The 18393-nt window shown below is 42.2% G+C and overlaps 3 protein-coding genes across 5 annotated transcripts; 1 reads left to right on the forward strand and 2 right to left on the reverse strand.

Moving 5' to 3' along the window:
- Positions 1–18: 18 nt before the first annotated feature.
- On the reverse strand, positions 19–7461 carry msh4 (mutS homolog 4). 3 transcript variants are annotated; one of them, XM_056590197.1, is made up of 20 exons: positions 7317–7461; positions 6841–6999; positions 6289–6452; positions 6081–6191; positions 5858–5973; positions 5319–5492; positions 4857–5029; positions 4210–4277; positions 3830–3904; positions 3680–3744; positions 3376–3545; positions 3145–3281; positions 2936–3039; positions 2552–2676; positions 1617–1817; positions 1390–1508; positions 1173–1301; positions 789–960; positions 617–705; positions 19–301 (listed from the first exon to the last, which is right to left on the reverse strand). In XM_056590197.1, the coding sequence occupies exons 1-20, from the start codon at positions 7405–7407 to the stop codon at positions 110–112; spliced, it is 2634 nt and encodes an 877-aa protein (XP_056446172.1). In that variant the 5' UTR covers positions 7408–7461; the 3' UTR covers positions 19–109. The 3 variants fall into 3 exon arrangements, 2 of the variants coding, with proteins under 2 accessions (XP_056446172.1, XP_056446171.1); XM_056590196.1 differs by having other exon boundaries at positions 7206–7461; XR_008895572.1 differs by lacking the exons at positions 19–301; positions 617–705; positions 789–960; positions 1173–1301 and adding an exon at positions 1946–2067 and having other exon boundaries at positions 1419–1508; positions 7206–7461.
- A 403-nt stretch (positions 7462–7864) lies between these two features.
- Positions 7865–11549, forward strand: vcpkmt (valosin containing protein lysine (K) methyltransferase). Its single transcript, XM_056591188.1, has 5 exons — positions 7865–8175; positions 8291–8404; positions 8534–8606; positions 8780–8899; positions 9009–11549. The coding sequence occupies exons 1-5, from the start codon at positions 7922–7924 to the stop codon at positions 9111–9113; spliced, it is 666 nt and encodes a 221-aa protein (XP_056447163.1). The 5' UTR covers positions 7865–7921; the 3' UTR covers positions 9114–11549.
- Positions 11550–17305: 5756 nt separating this feature from the next.
- Positions 17306–18020, reverse strand: arf6b (ADP-ribosylation factor 6b). The gene has a single exon (XM_056590015.1). It carries the CDS (start codon positions 17921–17923, stop codon positions 17396–17398), a length of 528 nt encoding a protein of 175 aa, XP_056445990.1. The 5' UTR covers positions 17924–18020; the 3' UTR covers positions 17306–17395.
- Positions 18021–18393: the final 373 nt, after the last annotated feature.

The raw sequence follows: 18393 nt of genomic DNA on the forward strand, positions 1-18393 counted from the left end.
AACTGAATAATTTATCAACATAAATATATTCATAACAACATTTTCATCATTCTGAAACGCCTCTATCCCTCTTAGAGTTATATGTGACCCCAAAGGACAATCAAACCACTTATTCTTCCTCTACATCCCCTGCCTGCATTGTTGCCTGTATAGATGCCTCATAGTTCTTCTTCAGGCCTTTCAGATAGATTCTCAGGCTGTCTTGGTCCAGTTTAGAGTTCCTAGCAGTCTGCAAGAGGCGAGTGGCCAGGTGGTGCACTGCTCTCTGCTGTTGTGTTTCTGGATCACTCTGCTGTTTGGCCTAGTCAAGGGGGGGAGGGGGGGTATAATATAAAGTAAGATGTCCATAAAGTTAGATGTCATAAAGTTAGATGTCCGCAGATATGTGATAATACAATGGCTCAAAGTAGGGACACTTTTATATCATTCAACATTAGTGGTCTGCAATGTGCCACTGAAATGGCACACTGCTCCAGGAATAGTGACACTGCTTAACTTAAGTTGTATGATTCACATCATGCACACAGTGCATTTTTAATATAAATAATAAAATATAAATACATGATACAAAGTATTTTCATGGTATGTGTACACCATGACGCCACAGGAAGCCTACCAAAAGATGCTGGCTGACCCTTGAGGAAATGGCCTTTGCATTTTGGATAATGCTTTGTGGCAGGGCAGTCATCTCTGCTGCTCTCAAACCTAGCAGAGCAAAAACCACAAAACCATTTGTTCAACCACTGGACTCTACAGCGGAGAACAATGCCATGCCCAGGATCCAGCACCGTATTGTCTTTCCTCCGAGCGTCCTCGACACAGCACGTGGGTAAAGACCACTGTCTCTGCGCCGGCCTCCCCGCGCGAGTGTTGCACCTCCATGTGCTGGTTCTCCACGTTGGGATAGAGAGCCTCTAGCTGGCAGAGCTCCAGGAAGTGTGTTGCAAACAAAGTGAATGCCTACAAGAAGTTTGACAGCAATCCTGTTCATTATTAAACAATTATCACAACACATTGTGACACACCACACTACCCATTAACCTTTGTATTCTATATAAAATTGGTTTACTTGTTAGGCCTGAAGAGAAGGCATTGATGGGCGATACAGGTTCTGCATGAGTCAGAATAGGGAGTGGATATGCAGTTTTGGGATGGCATGCGGAAGGACATACCTTTAGGCTCAGAAGGAACTCGCACACCGAGTGGCAGATGCCAATACCCTCCTCTGCACTGGTGCCACGCCCCAACTCATCGATGATGATTAAAGATCTACTGCTTACATTGTGGATTATATAGGAGACCTAAGGGATGCAATAATAACATGATATGCTTTTAAAAAAAGCCCACAATAACCAGCAAAAGCAAGCAAACACGATGAACCAAATGTACCTCCTTCATTTCCACCATAAAGGTGGAAGAGTTGGTCTCAAAATCATCATCCACCCCGATTCTGGTGAAAATCTGATCAGCGATGCGGAACGAGGCATATTCTGCAGGAACGAAGGAGCCTGGAAAACGGTTCAATGTTTGTTTACAAGTCCATATGTCTAAGTCCTCACATTATACAATGTGGAAGGAAGTATTTCACAATTCATAGGATACAGACTGTTCCTCACCTATCTGAGCCATGATCTGACACAGCGCCACCTGTTTGAGGTAAGTGGATTTTCCACTCATGTTGGGTCCAGTGACAATGACAAAGTTGGCTCCGTCTGAGATGTAGCTGTTGTTGGACACGGGCTGCCGGCCGGCGATGCGCTCCAGAATGGGATGGCGGCCCTGTTTGATGGCCAGTGTGTCTGTAAACTCTGGACGCACTACCGTACACAAGAAACCAATGTATTGTTATTCATGCATTGTATTTATACTGAATTTTTTAACACTTTTTAATATATTTATATAGTGTAATTGTGCGTAATGTTTAAACAGTTTTATACTTTTATACCTTCATAGCAGTAAGTTCTTTAAAATCCACATGCAAAGGATGCATTTGGTCTTTAGGCTTGCAAATAACAACTTGGCAATCATACCGATCAATACTTAATAGGTTATGGGTACAATTTGGCTCTGGAAAAAGTTATCAAAGAGAAAGAGTTTTGGTTTTGCTAGAAGAAAACAACATAAATGTTTGAGGGAGTTGTGTGCTCAGTGAGCCGAGCCAGCTCGGTAGATATGGGTCTAGTTAAATACTGTGGAGAGCTTATGTAACAAGTGTAATCTGAGTGCAAGCTGGCTGACATGGAAGGGGCGGTGCAGTCAGCAAGCGGCTATACAGAGATGCGTTGAGACAGCTGAGGGGTTGTTCTTGCTGCCCATGTGGTGGATAGGGCTGATGCTAACGCAGGCACTTCCCACACACAACTAAATTGAGACCAGCTGCAAATTTAGCATAGCAACGTGGGGCTGCAATGCGTGGTAGGGAACAGGCTGACTGTTGCATTACACATTATAGGCACTCATACTTATGCTCATTTGTTGTAATTATGAATAATGATGATTGAGGTAACTGAGACTAAAATGACATTAATAATGTTTTTTTCTTCAGACTTACCATATTCTGACATTGTGCATGCATTAGCAAGCGACACCAACATGTCCAACATTGAGACCGCTTCTGAGAGCTTGTAGAGGCAGTGGATGTGCTCATGGACAATACTCAGCAGTTGGCATATTACCCTGCAGGGATATATTGGTTGTGGGTCATGAATGCGAGCAAAATATAATTTGAAAAATAGCACCCTCTCCTGGGCAACAACAAAATAATAAATTTCTTCTGCTAGTTATCAAAATAGTTATATTATTTTTCCCCTTCACATAAATCATGCAAAAAACGTTTTTGCATTTAAGTGCCAACATATACATTTTCCTGCAGTAATGTAAGAACTTATTGGATCGTTGTTCTTTCGGATAAGACGTATTATTCGTAGCTAATTACACATAGGACATGTGGAAGATCTCCCTCAGGGCCTCATCACAGCGGTAGTTCATCTTCATCAGATCTGCAGTAGTGAAGCTGTAGCTGTTCTTCTGCTTGGTTACCTGGGGTGGAGAGTTGGGGAGACTAATGCATCACATCAATCCACAACGTAAGGAATACAAAGGCATCACGGAAAGACCTTAAGCCCACAGAGGGCTCATTGTCACCTTGAGGAACTCGGCTGGGAGCTTTCCGTCTGGAAAGGCTGCCCCTTCAAGCTTCATCTGGATAAAGAAACCTCTGGCCGTGCTGAAGCTGGTACGCATGGGCAGGCCATGCCTCTCCCCCAGCTGGTCAACCAGCCCTGGTGATCACCAAATGGTTTGTTAAGTCATTGTGTTACAATGCAAGCAACATTGGAAGACAGAGCGTAATATCGGCCCATCCAGGAAAAGTACCGGCAATGTCATCCACTATCTCAGTGTACGCCCGTCGGGCAATGTCCAGGAACTGGTTGATGTTGGGCCGCACAGCGTAGCACTTTTGAGTGCGCATGCTGAGGCTGCCCTTCATGTAGGTGGTGTCATCGTTAATTACTGTCTTGATCTGCTCCAGGATTGTGTCAAACCTTAACGTGTGAGAAGGTACAGGACACAGGAATCAGCTCAAGGGTCAAACTATTCATAGCCAGTCCAGTAAACGACAACGAGCAGAGTCAAATGGAGAGTATTTACCATGAGAGCGTAACAGTACTGTGTTTACCTGTTATCCTCTAGCGAGGTGCTGTAAGCCTTCAGCAGAGCAGTGGTGCACTTCCCTAACACCATCTGTTGATATACAATGATTTTAATGTTTTATGCTACATACATTTGTTAAGTTCATTTAAAATATTGCATACTAACAAAGACATACCCTTAGGGATGGCACTAAATCCAGTGTGTGTTTCAACTGAATGGCGTGTGTGATTTTGGCCTCAGCAACTTGTACCTTCAGACATAGAGTAAACAGTATCAAGTCAGAGCAGGGTGCACTTTAGATTACAGCAGTAGAATTTAAATTATATATAATATATACTTGATTCAAACCACTGAATGCTGATGATCCCTTTTATATTACTGTGTATGAATGTTTTTTTACTGTATTTACAATGTTTTGACTGAAAAATTCATAATTTAATTTTAAAACTTTATTTTAAATATTTAATATTTAATGATTACTCCAATAAAGCCAATATTCATATTTGATAAACCGTAAAATAATATAACTAAAAGCAATGTATCCACCCCACACACCGTTTCCTGCTTTGGAATCTGGACAAGGACCGAGAGCAGTTGATCTATGTCGAGGAAATGACCTATTGCTAGAAGAAAATACAAGTCAAACTTTAGGCCATCGTACAAAATCTCTGTGCAATACAGATGATCCTGTAACCCAAAGCGGCGCTTTATTAAAGGGGACCTATTATGCTTTTCGACTTTTATGACCTATAAACGTTGTTATAATGATTGATAGTCATGTTTAACCATACACAAAAAACAATGTAGATTTTCGGGAAACTCTTCCTCTCATCTTGGCGCTTTCAGCCTTCTCTGTCAACGCTCCGTTTCGTCCTTCTCCGCCCCCTCGCCCCCCTCCTGCCAACCCATCTCCATTGTGATTGGTTACCTTGGAGTGCGCGCACGGCCAGATTTGACCAGGCATATGGGGGCGTGGCAGGAGTACGTCTACGTAGATGTTTCCCGGAAATGTGAACAAGTGAATCGCAATCGTTGTCCCGAGTGTTTAGCGCTCTGCACAGCCACCCCAGACTGTCAGCAGGGAATACGTCGAAATGCATGTACGTCATCATTTGACACTTTAGTATGGTTAAACATGACTATCAACAACGTTTATAGGTCATAAAAGTCGAAAAAGCATAATAGGTCCCCTTTAACCTGACCATTTCTCAGGCCGTAGAACAGCTCCTCCTCCTGCAGCAGCTCCTGTATGGCGTCCAGGCGGAGGCTGATGGTATCCACATCAAGCAGCGGCTCCAGGATGTTGGAGCGCAGCCTTCGACCACCACCCATAGTCTTTGTATAGTTGAGCACTCCAAAAAGAGTGTGTTCGCTCCTAGGTACACGCATCAGACAGATACACCAAACACTCTAGCAGGACTCCCGCCGAGAAATGCAGTCAACAGAGATAGAATGGAACCCTGACTTATTGTTACTCATTGGCAATGCATTGAGTGCAGGAAGGTTTGCGTATAGTCTACATATATTTTTTAGGCAAACATAACATTTTTATCAATACATGATTATTGTATTTGTGCCATGTGGTAGGCCTAGCTGCAGGGCCATCGTAATGGTAGGGAGTAGGACATTATATCTGTTAAGAAGATTGTATGATTGCCTTATACCTGCGGTCCCTGTTGTTCACCACCAACTCCAAGTTAGTGGCAGACGCTGAGTCGATCATGGCGGTCTGTTCACTCCCTTTAAAGATGACTTTAAGCGACTTCGGAGCATAAATGGAGTTCTGGATGAACTCTAAGTATTTCAGCAATGAGGCCGCAGCCGCCAAGCAATAATACCTAACAAAAAGGACATGTGGGAAAGTAGATTTACATTTACATTCAGGGCATATAGCAGACGCTATTATCCAAAGCGACCTAGATTAACACCTTCCCCTGTATACAACAAAGCTAGCTAGGATAAATCCTACACAATGTTGAGTACTATTTTTTAAGTGCAAGGACGTACATATATACATACAATAAGTGCGGACATTAAATGGCAGGATTTACAGCATACAATAAGTGTGCAACAGGGGTGTGGGGGGTTGGCGATGCAGAGTCTAGGTAAACGCTGAACATGAGCTCCCATGTGTGAACTTTCTTGTTTTGTTTCGTGCGTATTTACAATCTCTGCCGCTTAGCTCCAAAACAACGCAGCGTACTTAGCCTGCACTTCCATGACGACTGTCCCAAACTCTGGAGCGCACAGCTGTTGAAGGTACTCCAGTCCCTTCCTCTCGTTGAAGTACTTCCTTTGGATTGCAGTAAAAGCAACCGTCTGACAGGAACACATAACCAACGGGTAAAACAAGGCCCCGGTTTGGAGTTTGTTATTTCTGGTGAATATGATATTTCTGGTGGCAGGGTTCTGTGTTGCACTAGCACCTGGAAGTTCTCTGTGATGAGGCTGAACAGCTTGGTCCCTTTACCCTTCTCGCTGGCTGTGTCTGGCATCAGTATCTCCAACGGCACCAGGATATGAAGCTTGGTGATTACCTTCAAATGAACAGCATTAGTACTCCGGATTCACACACCCCTATAAACCTGGAATGTAGACGAGTGAGCCGACATTTATAAGTTGTGACTGTGTTACCTTAGCATAGGTCCCTGTGTCTGCAAACTGAGAGAGGACAAGCTCGGGGCATTTTAAGTTGAGGCTGGCCATACCGATCTCTCCCCTGGCCAAACCCCGGCCTTCCACCACAGCAACAATCACCGAGGCACAGCTGGTGGAGGCAGCAGAAGAGCAGGTCGTTCCTACACCATCGGAGAAGTTAGAATGAGAACATTGATGGGATAGTTGTGTCTTATGTTGTACATCCTGGCACAAATGTTGTACGTCCTGGCACTTAATGTACACTTATTGTATGTTGTACGTCCTTGCACTATAAAATAGTTCTTTGTATAGCTATCTTCCTAGCTATCTTTGTACTTTATGGGGAAGAGGTTAACTTAACAATTGTTAGTGCTTGGCAATTTGTTCTATGAATATCCTTACTGTACCGACAGCGCTATAGTTTCACTTTCTTCTGACAAATTAACTTATTGTAAGTCGCTTTGGATTAAAGCATCTGCTAAATGTCCTTAATGTAAATGTAACTGTGTCTGTCGCTTTAATAGACCAGGATTTAGTGCTGTAGTGTACCGGTATGCTCAGTAAGCGGGGTTCGTGCAGAATGGGCCCCTGGGCCACCAGAACCTGGGGTCTTCCTGAATCGTGGGGTTCCCCTGAAAGAGCTGCCAGTGGTAGATGGAGGGATGAAGTGACCAGCCTGACCCAATCTAAAAAGATGCTGAGATGGACCTGTATCAAATCAAGGTGAGGGGAAGCCATTTCAGAATTGTAATTCAGTCCAAAATAACTGTGAACATTAGCATTAAGACTTCCTCACTGTATTGCCTCTTGAGGTTGTTTGTTCATTGGCATGTATAAATATAATTATTCTCAATCTGGAATGTTCAACAGTTAATGCAGGCCTATTTATTATCATGGCAGTCACCATCACATACCGGACGCAGGTGATGAAGCGCGGCGAGAACTTGTGTTTGGCGCCCCTGAACTCTGGCGTGATGAGGATGAGGATGACCCGGGGTCCATGGAGACCGGCACATCATGCCTACCTCGACCCAACGGAGACACGCCAGAGCTTTGTCCTGATTCAGGTGTGCCTCCGCCGCCCGTGGTCACCTCCTCCGTGCTGCTTTGAAACATATTCAATTCTTGATAGCTAACTAGATGTTTTTGCCGTTAGCAAAAACTAAGAAAACCGCCATAAACTTGTCACGAGAAGCGCGTGCGCGCGTATGTATTGTACAAGGTGCTGCTCTCGCGCGTTTCGTAACACGCGCGTAATGTTTGCATTAATATTGGATTTTTACATATAATATAACTATAAAGTCCCATCCCGCTTTTTAACCAACTTTTATGAAAAAAATATTTTACATTAAACGGTTTTAAACCATCCAGTAGTCTATAACCGAGCATAAATCCTTTGTTTTCTAATTTAAGAATCTAGTCCAAAATTATACTTTTGAGAATTGATAGTGATATTAAAATATTCGAACACAATTATATATACTGACTATATAAAAAATATTTCATAAAGAAGGACTTGGCTGTCAGCCGAGGAGGAACATGACGAAGAGGAACATGACGAAGAGGAACCTTCAGTTAGGGAGGAAGGAATGTGGGGAAGTTTATCAGCGCGGACTCTTACGTCTTAAGTATGGCGGCAGAAAATGAAAGTAGCTATTTTGTGAGAGAAATCGAGAAAAATGATGGGTGTGTTCTCAAATTAAAACAATGCCACAAAGGAGACGTTGGTTGTGTGGTTTGGGATGCAGCGATCGTGCTGGCAAAATATCTGGAAACGAGAAGCTTTAAGGACCCGGCTACCGGAGGGAACAGATGGGCTGGCCAACATGTACTGGAGTTGGGAGCAGGCACTGGAGTTGTTGGGCTGATGGCTGCATCATTAGGGTAACTTGGTATTCAGATACATTTAGTCTCAAACTGTCATGATTAGTGCTGTCACGTTATAGGTAACGTTTTACTTTGAATGTGTTGAAATAATTAATTGTATTAATCGTAACAGAGCTCACGTCACCGTGACAGACTTGGAGGATTTGCAGACACTCCTGCAAGTAAATATCGAAGAAAACAAGGGGGTTATTAGCTGTGGATCCATCACTGCCAAGGTACTTAAATGGTTTGTACTTATTTTCTGTTTTACATCTGTGCCTGTTTTGGAGTTCCTTATAAACTCGACCTAGCCGACCTAATTGAATTCCTAAGAGCTTTCCAAAATGTTGAATGTAATTGATTATCCGTTTTAAAGGGGTGAAGATGTTTCGGATTTCCTCCCACCTCCAGACTATGTGTTGATGGCGGATTGTATCTATTATGAACAGGTAATGTCGTATGTATTAGGGCTATTATGAACAGATGATTTCATCATTTTCAGAATCAAAGTATTCCTCTAAAATAAAACAAACTAATAAATGAATAATAATAAATAAACATTGTGATAGAAATTCATATATTGCAGATTTGCAACATGTCTCATTAAGCCTATATGTTTTAGTCTGTTGTGCCATTGGTGGAAAGCTTGAAGAAACTTTCCGGACCCTCAACTTGCATCATTTGCTGCTATGAGCACAGAACTGTTGGCATTAACCCAAAAGTCGAAGCACAGTTCTTCGAGGTAAGAAAATAATGTATATTGTTATCTATCCCTTATCTTCCAGTGAACAAATCATTATTTTGTATTTTTTGAATTGCATGTATGCTTGATTATTGCTTATTTTTTTAAGTTGCTGCGGAAAGACTTCAACTGGGAGGCAGTTCCTTTAGAACAGCAAGACCCAGAATTCAGCAGTCCGGACATCCGAATACTGAATATAAAACGGAATATCTGAATTATTTTTTATAACATTTGCCTTTCCTGAGTGAGGCATAAGAATATTTGTTAATAATTTGTCCTTCTGTTTTGAAGAAGTGTGTGAATTTTTTTTGTGACTTTCATCCGGTAATTGTTAATTCACTAAGTTTTAGTGTCTTTATGTGTTTTTCTCTTAAAACAAATTAATTGTAAGGAACAACAGATATCCTCCCTACAATCAAATAAACCTTTCTACCTTGTTAATTGTATGACATCAGTGATTCAGTTAAACCTTTTTTATCTGAATTTCTTTTATACTATCCTTTTTAATAATACTAAATCCTAAGAGAAACCATAAGCCTACATGTGTGTTCTCTTTATATTCCTTTCGCTGTGTACTTGTATTTTGAGTGAGCTTTTTGGCAGTTTACAAGCTGTATTCTATCTGCACCGTGTTGTTAAATCGAGTTGTGGGTGTCCTCAACAAAAGGCCTGGCGCTTGCCCCTTCCTCGTTCAGCCAGCGCCTTAATCTTATGCCAAGGCAGTCTAATGTCCAATTAGTCCTGTAAGGTTGGGGGGATTAAAGACTATTATTAGTATTAGTCATCAGACAGCTTAGATAATGTGTTGACATTATGCAAGGTTGCTGTGAGTGGATGTGCTGTATCTTTTTATTACGGATGATACTTTGAATCATCCTCTGATTTCTGTCTGGGGTTCATTTCGACCAAGAACACTCTGACATTTAGCATTTACAATACACACTCCGCTCAGGGCTATTTGATTGAACCATTGGTTATGGAGGCCTCTCATTTTTTAGTGCCCTTCTATGATGTTTTCTAACTGGCCATGTCTCAGATTTATTTGATTCTAGTAATAAGGATTTATCCTTTTCAACAATGTATAATAAGTAATAGCATACATTCAGATAATTGGTGGATTATGCCACAAACACTAGGGGGCATCAATTGTTCAAATTGAATTACTGAAGATTATCTCTACACTAAAGATAATCTAATCTTTACTAGTCCACCCCCAAGATTATCTAAAGAGCCAGGTAGGCAAAATGAAAAGATTATATTATTGTAAATCTGAGATATTACATCATAGCACAAGGAATATAAAATATAGATACAATGCATTGCTAATACATCAAAGTTGAGGGAAAGAGGTAGATAAACACTAGGTTAAATGCCTGTAATTTCAGAGCTGAAACTGCACTGGCTGCCTGTCAGACACCCTGAACGGCACCGCCCACCATGCAAGAGGAATGCCTTTTAAAAGCCCCAGATTAGCTGGAAGATTATGGCCCTTATTTCAGGCATAAACCATGCAGCACGCCCCGTACGTCCACAGGCATGCAGTGGCCCCACTACCTTTCATCCCACCTCCCCCCTGTTTACATAGTGGGGGCTGTATGCATTGGGAACGGCGGCCTTCAACTCTTGAGTTCACCAGGATAATAAGTAAAATGTTCTAGGCCGTAGGCCCACTAATAACAAGTAGCGTTTGTTCCAAGGCTGAGACTAGTGAGGTAATTGTAAGGAGGTGGATAAGAGCAAGGATAAACTGCTGGCCAAGAATCTGTTCAGAATGTAACCGGACTATCTGCGATGGCACAGGACCTTGCATTCATTTAGTGACTGGATTTTGTACTTGTGAAAGTGATCTGCATTTCTCCACAGTATTTATTTTCTGAATTCAAATAAGTTGATTGTAGATTGATACATAGGTTAAGCTTTGGATATATATATATCCCTGGAAATGGATGGTAAATTATGTCTACAGACATAGCTTAAACGTGAGTGCTATGTTTCTGAGAAATGACGGTTTAACACTGGAGTCCTTTAGGCTTTTGTGTATTATTCTGCTCCCAGAAATTACTGTAAGCGCAGCTGTAGCAGTTGAACAGTGAAATAATGGCTAGTCAGGGATGTGCTATGCATAGCCTTCTGCTTTGAGTTCATTTTCCCACCCCTGCACTGACACTTTGACTTGGCCCATCTGGCCCATGGGATATTTAGAAAACCAATCCCCATAGTCTCTTCTTTGACCTTGGTCAGAGTACATGAGGGCTAATTCCTTTTCTTTGAGTTGGTACCGAATTCTGGCTCCCCAGTAACTGTTGAAACCTTGCAGCTTAAGCATCCCCTTTTGAAATTGAATGGAATTTCAAGTGTGGTGGTATGGAAGATCCTCACACTGAACGAGTACAGCAAAGCCATAATGTGGTCATTGCCCACCAACAGATGGTGCTAAAAATGGCAATGACTCACCTGTGTAATGAGAGAGCAATAAGAGAGTTAACGACTATCAAAGGTACTCATTAAAGTTCACAGGTTGACAATTCTGTCCATTATGACAGCGCAGAGGTACATCTCTGCTCTGTTATATTTGAGGCATCCCTGTTAACGGCATTAAACCTAATAAAACACCATCACCATCTGCCATTTAAGTATTTTCTCATAGTTTTTAACAGCAGAATTGAGAGAAACATCAGCAGGATGGGTGGAGGAGGCATGGAGCGTGACTCAAAAGGCTGTGTGCTGTTTTTTTTTTACTTTGCTGCATCACAGCCAAGCGACACAGTGGGGCCTTTGTGGCATCGTCATCATCACACTGCCAGGAGCCAGGGGACACTGTTCCAGTATAGAAGCCTAATTTTCTCACCAGTTAGCAGGGAGTGGCTCAAGAATAGACACCAAACTGGGCTAATTAAAAATAGACGAGGGAGGCAGAAAGTGAGTCTTCTGATTGTGCAGCTTTCCCTTTTTTCCATACTCATACAGGACCAATTCTCACTAGCACAACTCTGATTTATAGATACAACTGGTAAATAGACTCCGCCCACTTTGACACAGTCTCAACGGTTGCACCCTGACCCCCCCACCAGCAGGGATTCTGTTAGGACAGCTGGGCAGCAGTTATAGGATATCAGCATGGAAGAGCATGTTGGATGCACCGACCTCACTATTCCACTCTTCATTATTTACCATTAGTATCGGCCTACACAAACATTGTTAGGACAGTCATATTACTAAATTATAGATGCATAAGAGTCCTGTACTTGAAGTATGCATTTAAAACGAGGAAACAACTCCCTGCTCAATAGGACAAATGTGTGATAGTGAGAATTGTTTCTGAATAAGAGCCAATGAATCGATCCAGTGTTTGTCTTAAACATATGGCATAACACTGTGCTGTTCCTCTGGAGCAGGAGGAAGAGAGGGAGGGGGTGGTGTGTGTGTGTGTGTGTGGTGTGGTGTCCATGTCTGTTTTCCTGAGTCATTACCCCTTTGTAGTCCCGGCCCCATTGTATAGGAGCAATGGGGCCGGGCTTGGTACGGATGTACGGGTTTCTCCGGGCACAGACTGTTGGCTAATGTGTGGCATACTGTCACTGTAAGCAAACACTGACTTCTGTGCAATTACAGCAATCTTGTTAGATGCGGTAGATACGGCCCAGCCGGGGCGCTTCTCCGTGCAGCGGGGTGCAGTCCTCTGAAGGGAGCCATTGGAACGTGGGGAGTGTCCATCATATTGTCGCTGATGTGTTTCAGTCTTTAAGCAGGAAAGAGGAAACAGCTACTGAAGGTTGATATTGGAAGCTGAATCACACCTGTTCCTTTTAATCTGGTTAAACCGCACTCCAGTACTATGATGACTGTTGGAGCGACTTTTGTGTAAAGAGCTAGGAGTTGTCTTGTCTGTCTAACGTGACTATCACTGGTGGAAATTAGTATATCTAGGACAATTCAAACTAATTCTGACTGGTTTTCAGCTTTACAAAGATTGATTGTAACAATACCTTAACCCCCCACCCTCAAAAAACAGAGTGTTCCCATCCTCCTGTAATATTCTCCTTGGGGCATATTTAACAACTCACAGTGTGAGGCGATTCACAGTGATGTCCTCACTGAGATCAACTTGAAAAAACACAGCTGGAGGAGTTCAGACACAGCTGTAAACATTAATTACATTAATACAGCTGTGATAGAAACATTACCTTTCCCAAGAGGATAGAGCCACGGGGGTAATGCATGCATAGATACAGCTCTATGCTTCAACTGGAAAGTTACGATTATATTTTAGATTCATACTAAAATGGAACGTCATGATTGTTTCAATGACCGTGATAAAAAGGTTGTAATCCACCACGATTTTCCCCCCAAATGAAAGTGACCTTGAGCCACAGATATGAATGGAATGCAACTTGGATCAAAGCCCAGAGCACAGTGCACCATAGCACTGCTCACCAAAACCTTCAAATGGTGTCAATTATAATTCTCAAGTAAAAGACTATATAAAAACATTAAAGATATCAACCATAGACTAGTCAAGCTCATAGTAGAAGCCAGAGTGCATCTTTGTATGCTTATTCATTTCACAAGGCAGGAAGAGGCACGCTTTCAGAAGTCTGAGAACGACAGAAAGAAAACCCCAAACTTAACCACTTCCGACCTAGCTCCAAACCGTGTGGGTGTTCTCTATTAACGGGGAACCATCCATCAGACACAGCATGAGTGCAGGGATTAGGGTAAGAAAGTGGTTCCCTCCCCAAAGGGGTTAATGCATGTTTATCCTTGATGATAATGGTCAGTGGGCAGAGCTGTGTGCTTCTCCACTCAACTATTTGGAATACTTAAAATAATCGGCCTTAATAGGCATGTATGTTCAATCGTGCACAGGTATACACATGAGTAGAAAGAAAATAAAGGTAGGACAACAATCCCCTTGGGTGTGGCTTTGGTAACATATGCCAAATGGTGTTTGCATACAGACCAATGAAATCCTGGGTGAAGCTCATTTCCCCAACCAGGGTCGAGATAAACCAGGGTCCACTAAAACCATTAAACCAAGTCTCCAAAAACAGGCAACTTATGGTATGTTTGTGGGCTTGTCGTTAAAGGCTTTTATACCAATTCAAAGGCTCTAGTGAAATGTTGCTAAACATTAGCATGTGAAGGGCAGAATAAAGTGTTCCTCTATTTGCAGTATAGAGGAACTATATCAGGAACTGAAGACTGGGTCAGTTCTGATACCAAAACTAGGAGCCAAGCCATATTTAAGAATCGCTATAGGAACAGCCCCAACAAACACGACCTTCTGGCTGCCCGAGGTGATTTTGTCATCCGGATTATTGGGCTCGCTGTACAAAGTAGGTGGGGAATTTTGCAGTAGGTGGGGAAATGTACTGAACCCAGCTTCATTTGTTTTCTGTTGGACTCATTGGTGAATAAGATTAAATTAAATTTCTCCCTCAAATCTTAGCCGCCAGGAAAGGACAACTCACATCTGTCTCAAAATATTCAGCAATACCTAGAAGATATTATATATATATAGACTTTCTTAAAAAAAATTCTAACTGGAATTCCAGCCAAACCCAGAGGGAGTTCACAAAAGGGCTAGGAAGTCTCATCGTAACCAAGGACAGCTCATAAAACCTGAGCCCGTCTCAGCCCTCACCCCGGGGTGGGTGGGGCCACTGTGTCATCTTTAACGTCTGTGGAAATCATATGGTTGTAATGAAGAGGCCACTGTGGCCATTACAGACCAATTAAACTGCCATCGGTGTCTAATCAAGGCTTCTGACTGGGCCCTGGCCCAAAGTATGTGTTTAGCAGCCACATCAGTCTCCCTAAGCCCAGTTGTCTGTTCAAAGAGAGGAAAGTGCAAGTGCATGGGTTTTTATCCTTTCCTTCCACCATCATATGCAGGTTTTATTCTCTCCATCCGCTCTCACGCGTGAATCATGCGCGTTACCTGACCTGTCCGACAGAAACCTTAGCAACGCGAAAGCAAACATCCTCCTGAGGCATAGCTTGTCTGGCAGACGTTTGTGAATGTACACACAAAGAACGATTTGGTTTAACAGCAGGATAATCAATAATGTCTGCTTGTCCTTGGTTTTAGCCAGACCCCACACAACTTTCAGGCATAATGGAGTAAGAGGCATATTCTGAGTGTCATGCATCAACATAATGCTTTTCCTTGTTTATTTCACAGAAAATGTCAGGAAATCTATTAATCAAATTAACAAATATGGATAATGGATGAAAATGACAGAGTCTAATTAATGAGTGAGAAATTTGGCATGGTTAAGTATCCCTGCAGATATGCTCAGTAGATTTAATGTTCTCTACTTCAGAATAGGCATAATACAAGGTATGTAGATGACATAAACACCCCATCAAACTAAGCAGCTGTTGCATAGCCTGATGCATAACATATCAAAATATTAAATGATATACTACTGCCTCTGATCATATATTTTCCTTTCTCAATGTTGGCAAGCCGCAACAATACCCATGACTATACTTGTAACGCAAATGCATTTTTGCTGTTTAATTTGTGCAGTTATGGCCAACAATATTTTCTGTATGTTGCAGCCTAGTGTGACCCTACCCGACACACCACGTGACCATTGCAGTTCATTGAAGACCAGCAGTTCCACTTCCTGTTTTGTCCATTTTCTCATTCACTGGCAAATTTGTCAGTGAAAGGGGGGCCTACTGAGTTCAACCACACAAAGGCAGATTTTGCACTCTACACTTTATCAATACTATGTGTAAAGTCGGTTTTATCAGTCCCCTGTCTAAATGTATTCCTTCACCCAAATCAAAAATACTCTAATGGCTGTAAATATACCGGCATACAAACATTCAAAGCTACTGGCAAGCCGTAAGGCTGTGATTCATGGTATAGAACAGGGGTCGGCAACCCAAGGCACGCGTGCCACCACTGGCATCATTACTACCGATTAATTTTTTGCACTTTATTGTTTTGAGGCATTTCCTCCCAGTCCAAATGTTTAAATGAGTTACTGAAAGCAGTGTTCTGAAATGGGATCAATTAATAGTAGTTCGTCCTAAACCCTATTGTGTGAGTAAATAGAGGAACAAAATATTTAAAATATTGTTGCAAGTGGCCTGTATGCATGCCTTCACATGGTTTTGCAAAGCTGTACATGTCTTAAAGATATGTGGATGGTTCCATTCTCATATAGATTTCTAAAATTGTAAATATTTTTTTAAATAAGTTTAGGAAAGTGGTGTTTTAAGATGGGACATATGTAATTATAATTTGTAATCCCATGTTGCAAATATAACAAAAAAAAACATACAATTCCAGGTCTTCTGGAAATGTTTTTGGTCGCTGTGTCATAATTCAGCTTAATGTTTAACTCATTAACGAGAAAATTTCAAACTGGCACTGCATGTTGAAAAGGTTGCTGACCCTGGTATAGAAGAAAGACACGAGGCCTGTAAAATCTTTTTTTTTTTTAATAAGACATTACAATGACATTGTTCTGTACATGGTTCTCCACCCAGTCAAAATTGGAGTAAGAGCTGCACCACCGGTCACCAACACATCACCAACAAGTGGTTCCCTCTGACTGCTGAAGAAATGGATTCTGATAGGGTTACTGTACTTTTGTACTCATGCTACAGATATAGGCTTATCTTATAGTGGGCCCGATCCAGAGACGTATCAAATGGGGTAGCAGACTGCGAGAGCTCAGAGCAGAATGGGATTCCTTTGGAGTTAACCGGACTACATGACGAATGTTAACCGTAACTTAAGATGCATCCTGACAAGCATGTTAAGAGTTAGTGGAGCCTATCAAGTAATTAGCACAATTAAGTATTAGGACGCGACACAATGGGCCAATTGATAACTAGATAGACCCGAGAACGGGGTCTCTGGGAAGGGGGGAACAAACATGTCAGAAGTCACACTTTTTTCCTTCTTTTAGTCCTGAATGATGACAGTGAAATGTAAGCAATGTCAAGGGATTCCTTTTTTCTTGCTACGGTCAATACCAATGAGAAGAAATACTCTGCATCACATTAAGGATTGAAAGTCCCTTATGAGCTACTTGACATGGAAAATGTCACTATTGAAAAAGAAAACCATACATGACTCTTGTGAATGGAAACCCCCGGCCATCTAAGAACCATGACACCAGCTTGACTCCAAAATGAATGATAAAAACTCCAGCTCCTACATTAGAAAATATCAAAAGGAAAAAAAAAAGAATAGGCAAAGGCGGTGATCTGTGGCTTCAACAGTAGGACCAATTAGTTTGATATTCATCAAGCAAGCCCCGAAGATAACAAATGTGATATAGGCCTGTGACTGCATACAAGCAAACTTTAAGCCAGCAAACCCAGTAAAAGATAAATTAGTTGTGGGGTAAACGTAGTATTAAAAATAAATGGAAGATAATTGACTTTTTCTTTACCATATGAGAAGTTATTTGTAACTTGCAACATAATTTCATTATAGTTTTGACCTAAAACAGTCATCACTCATCATTAAGATTTGTAATTTGATGTTAACCATGTCAACCCCTCATACAGTCCATCGCCTGTGGTCGCACAGGAGGGTTGAACATACCAATTTCTATCTCTGATGCGGGTCAAGCCGAGTTTCTCCTGGATTTCATGCGGCTTCATTGCGTCCGGAAGGTCTTGCTTATTTGCGAATATCAAGATGATGGCATCCCTCATCTCTCGGTCATTAATGATGCGGTGAAGTTCCTGCCTTGCCTCGTCGATGCGATCTCTGTCCGCGCAATCCACAACGAAAATTAACCCTTGAGTGCCCGTATAGTAGTGTCGCCACAAAGGACGGATCTTGTCTTGCCCTCCAACATCCCAGACGTTGAACTTGACATTTTTGTAGGTCACAGTCTCCACGTTAAAACCAACTGTGGGAATAGTGGTGACTGACTGTCCAAGTTTAAGTTTGTAGAGAATTGTCGTCTTGCCAGCCGCATCCAGTCCAAGCATCAATATTCTCATTTCCTTGTTGCCAAAGATCTTTGATAGCACTTTCCCCATTTTCTACTCCGCATACAATAAATCTTCCAATAATAAAAATTGACAGCCGCCGAACTAACGTGTCTCACTACTTACTACAATCGGATTATATATTCACTTGCAATCGCATGACTCAATGACAGGCATGTGGGTGCTGTCAGAAATAGACGTGCATGTCAGGAATAAAGTCACACCGCAAGCTTTTCTGTGATTCTGGGTCTTGAGGAAGGGGAGCGGATAAGGTAGACGGGCATGGGGGCTCAGCACAGTACCATGTCGGTAGGGCCTACACGGAGCATGGCGCGGTGATGGACCCACTAAGCAACAGCTGGGGCACAACGTTCATATTATTCACCCAAAAATAAAAATAAAGCCTCAATGGGAGTCTGCAGCTGGGGACAAACGCGGAGTAGGTCTGCGGGTGGTGTCTCACATGAGGCCCTGCCCAGGCTGCTCTACTTAGGGGAGATTCTGGCGGTCCTCCTTACCGG

Source organism: Gadus chalcogrammus, chromosome 5 (genome assembly GCF_026213295.1).
Source record: "Gadus chalcogrammus isolate NIFS_2021 chromosome 5, NIFS_Gcha_1.0, whole genome shotgun sequence".
In the NCBI taxonomy this organism is placed as follows: Eukaryota; Metazoa; Chordata; class Actinopteri; order Gadiformes; family Gadidae; genus Gadus; species Gadus chalcogrammus.